This window comes from Pteropus vampyrus, unplaced genomic scaffold, assembly GCF_000151845.1.
Source record: "Pteropus vampyrus isolate Shadow unplaced genomic scaffold, Pvam_2.0 Scaffold1001, whole genome shotgun sequence".
Taxonomy (NCBI): domain Eukaryota; kingdom Metazoa; phylum Chordata; class Mammalia; order Chiroptera; family Pteropodidae; genus Pteropus; species Pteropus vampyrus.
This window is the reverse complement of record NW_011889782.1, coordinates 7,003-8,698: the sequence shown is the minus strand read 5'-3', so window position 1 is coordinate 8,698 and position 1,696 is coordinate 7,003. Positions and strand designations below refer to the sequence as shown.

The 1,696-nt window shown below is 40.3% G+C and overlaps 1 gene segment (V, D, J or C); it reads right to left on the bottom strand.

Moving 5' to 3' along the window:
- Positions 1–542: 542 nt before the first annotated feature.
- LOC105310041 lies at positions 543–1,081 on the bottom strand. The segment is given in 2 exon segments: positions 543–862; positions 1,033–1,081. Coding segments are annotated over 2 exon segments (369 nt in total).
- Between the last annotated feature and the right edge of the window lie 615 nt (positions 1,082–1,696).

The following is a 1,696-nucleotide window of genomic DNA, read 5'->3' as shown; positions in this document are numbered from 1 at the left end:
AGTCTTCAGATCTTCATTCTCTTGCGAAGGCTTCTACATATAAGTAAAACTTCAATAAATTTGAGTGCTTTTCTCCTGTTAATGTGTCTTATGTCAGTTTAATTCTTAGATCCAGCCAACCCAAAGAAGGTAAAAGAGACTTTTACCTCACCCACATAATATATACCGAATAAAAATTTTACTAAACACATTGATCTGAAATTCCAACAATTCACATACTTTTTACTGATTTCTCTGTCAGATGTTTCTGAAATTCTCTGTAAATTCTTCTTGCTCAATCTATCACCTAATGGCAAATTGTTCACTGTGGCTGTTCTTTGTCTTCAATAAACAAAATTTTCAAAAATAAGGGCATTTTTGAAGAACAATAACTCTAGACATGGTTTATGAATTTGATAGGTATTTTCATAGAGTGTTTTCTCTCTGACTTTACTTATATCTGTGCTGCCACAGCCCTTGCCACTTCCTGTCTGTGCTGGTCATGGTCCCTACAGCAGGTGGATGCATCAGGCAGAGCCCTGGGGTTTTGGTATACCTTCCTCCTACAAACATCTCACTGTGGGCTCACTCAGGACACAGAAATACAATGCAGAGTCCTCCAGCTGTGCAGCTGATATGACGAGGTTGCCAAAATTGTTTGCTTTCTGAAAATTCAATGAATAGCGACCTTCTGTGGCATTTCGCTGGTTATAAGAGTCCTGACGAATAAGTAAAATCATCGCCCCACTGCTGAGCTGCTTGTACCAGAATAGACTATAAGTTATCTCGCTAGTGTCGTATCTGCAGTCCAGGGTCACGGCCTCCTTCTCTTGCACTAACATTGCCCGATGGCCTTGAGTTACCTTCTGGGCAATACTGGATCTTGAAAGAAAAAATATACAACAGAAGGTTTGGGGATAAGTGGTATGAGACAAAAATAATATCTTTTTCACACCCTGCTACCTTTCCTTCCCGAGGTACCCAGAAGACACTGCCTGGACCTCCAGTCCTTGGGTCACACAGGAGGCCCATTCCCACTTGGGCCATCCCTACCTAGCCACACTGAAGCCATGACCACCTCCAGAAGTCTGGAGAGCAACATGTCCATGTTCTTTCACTAGATGGAAATATCTTGTTCTTTTTCAGTTTCAGAGCTCTGCAACACAAGGTGACTCTGAGAGGGAGAAAGAAGAAATGCTGAGCTGTGTTGCTGCTGCCCCAGAGCAGGAAATGGGTTTCCTGGTGTAGCAAGTTAGTGGGAGTCACGTCAAAATTTTCTATATACTGATTGAGTCTCACTCAATGCAAAGTTCCTTTTGCATTAGGCAACACTTAGTTTAAAAACAATTACATCTGAAAATAAACATGGGCATAATTGCATATTGAAAAATAAAGCTGATGATTGACCAACTGCTATGATCAGTCATTGCATCTGTGATAGAACTAGGCAGTGGCATTTATTTAAAAATACTACATGTAATGGATTATAGAAACGACATAAGATGGAAACATCATGTATCCTCATGCCTATATATGCTGTTGTTTCACCTAAGGTAGAAATAAATCACTTTCTGATAAGAAGGCTAAGGGGTTTGAAAAAATCACTGTCGTTCTTATGATCTTGATTTTTAAGGCAATATTCCTCCTCACTTCTAACGTCTGCTCAGTTACCTTGTGCAAATAGCAGAAAACCAACTAATCCCCCTCTGCTGAAGAC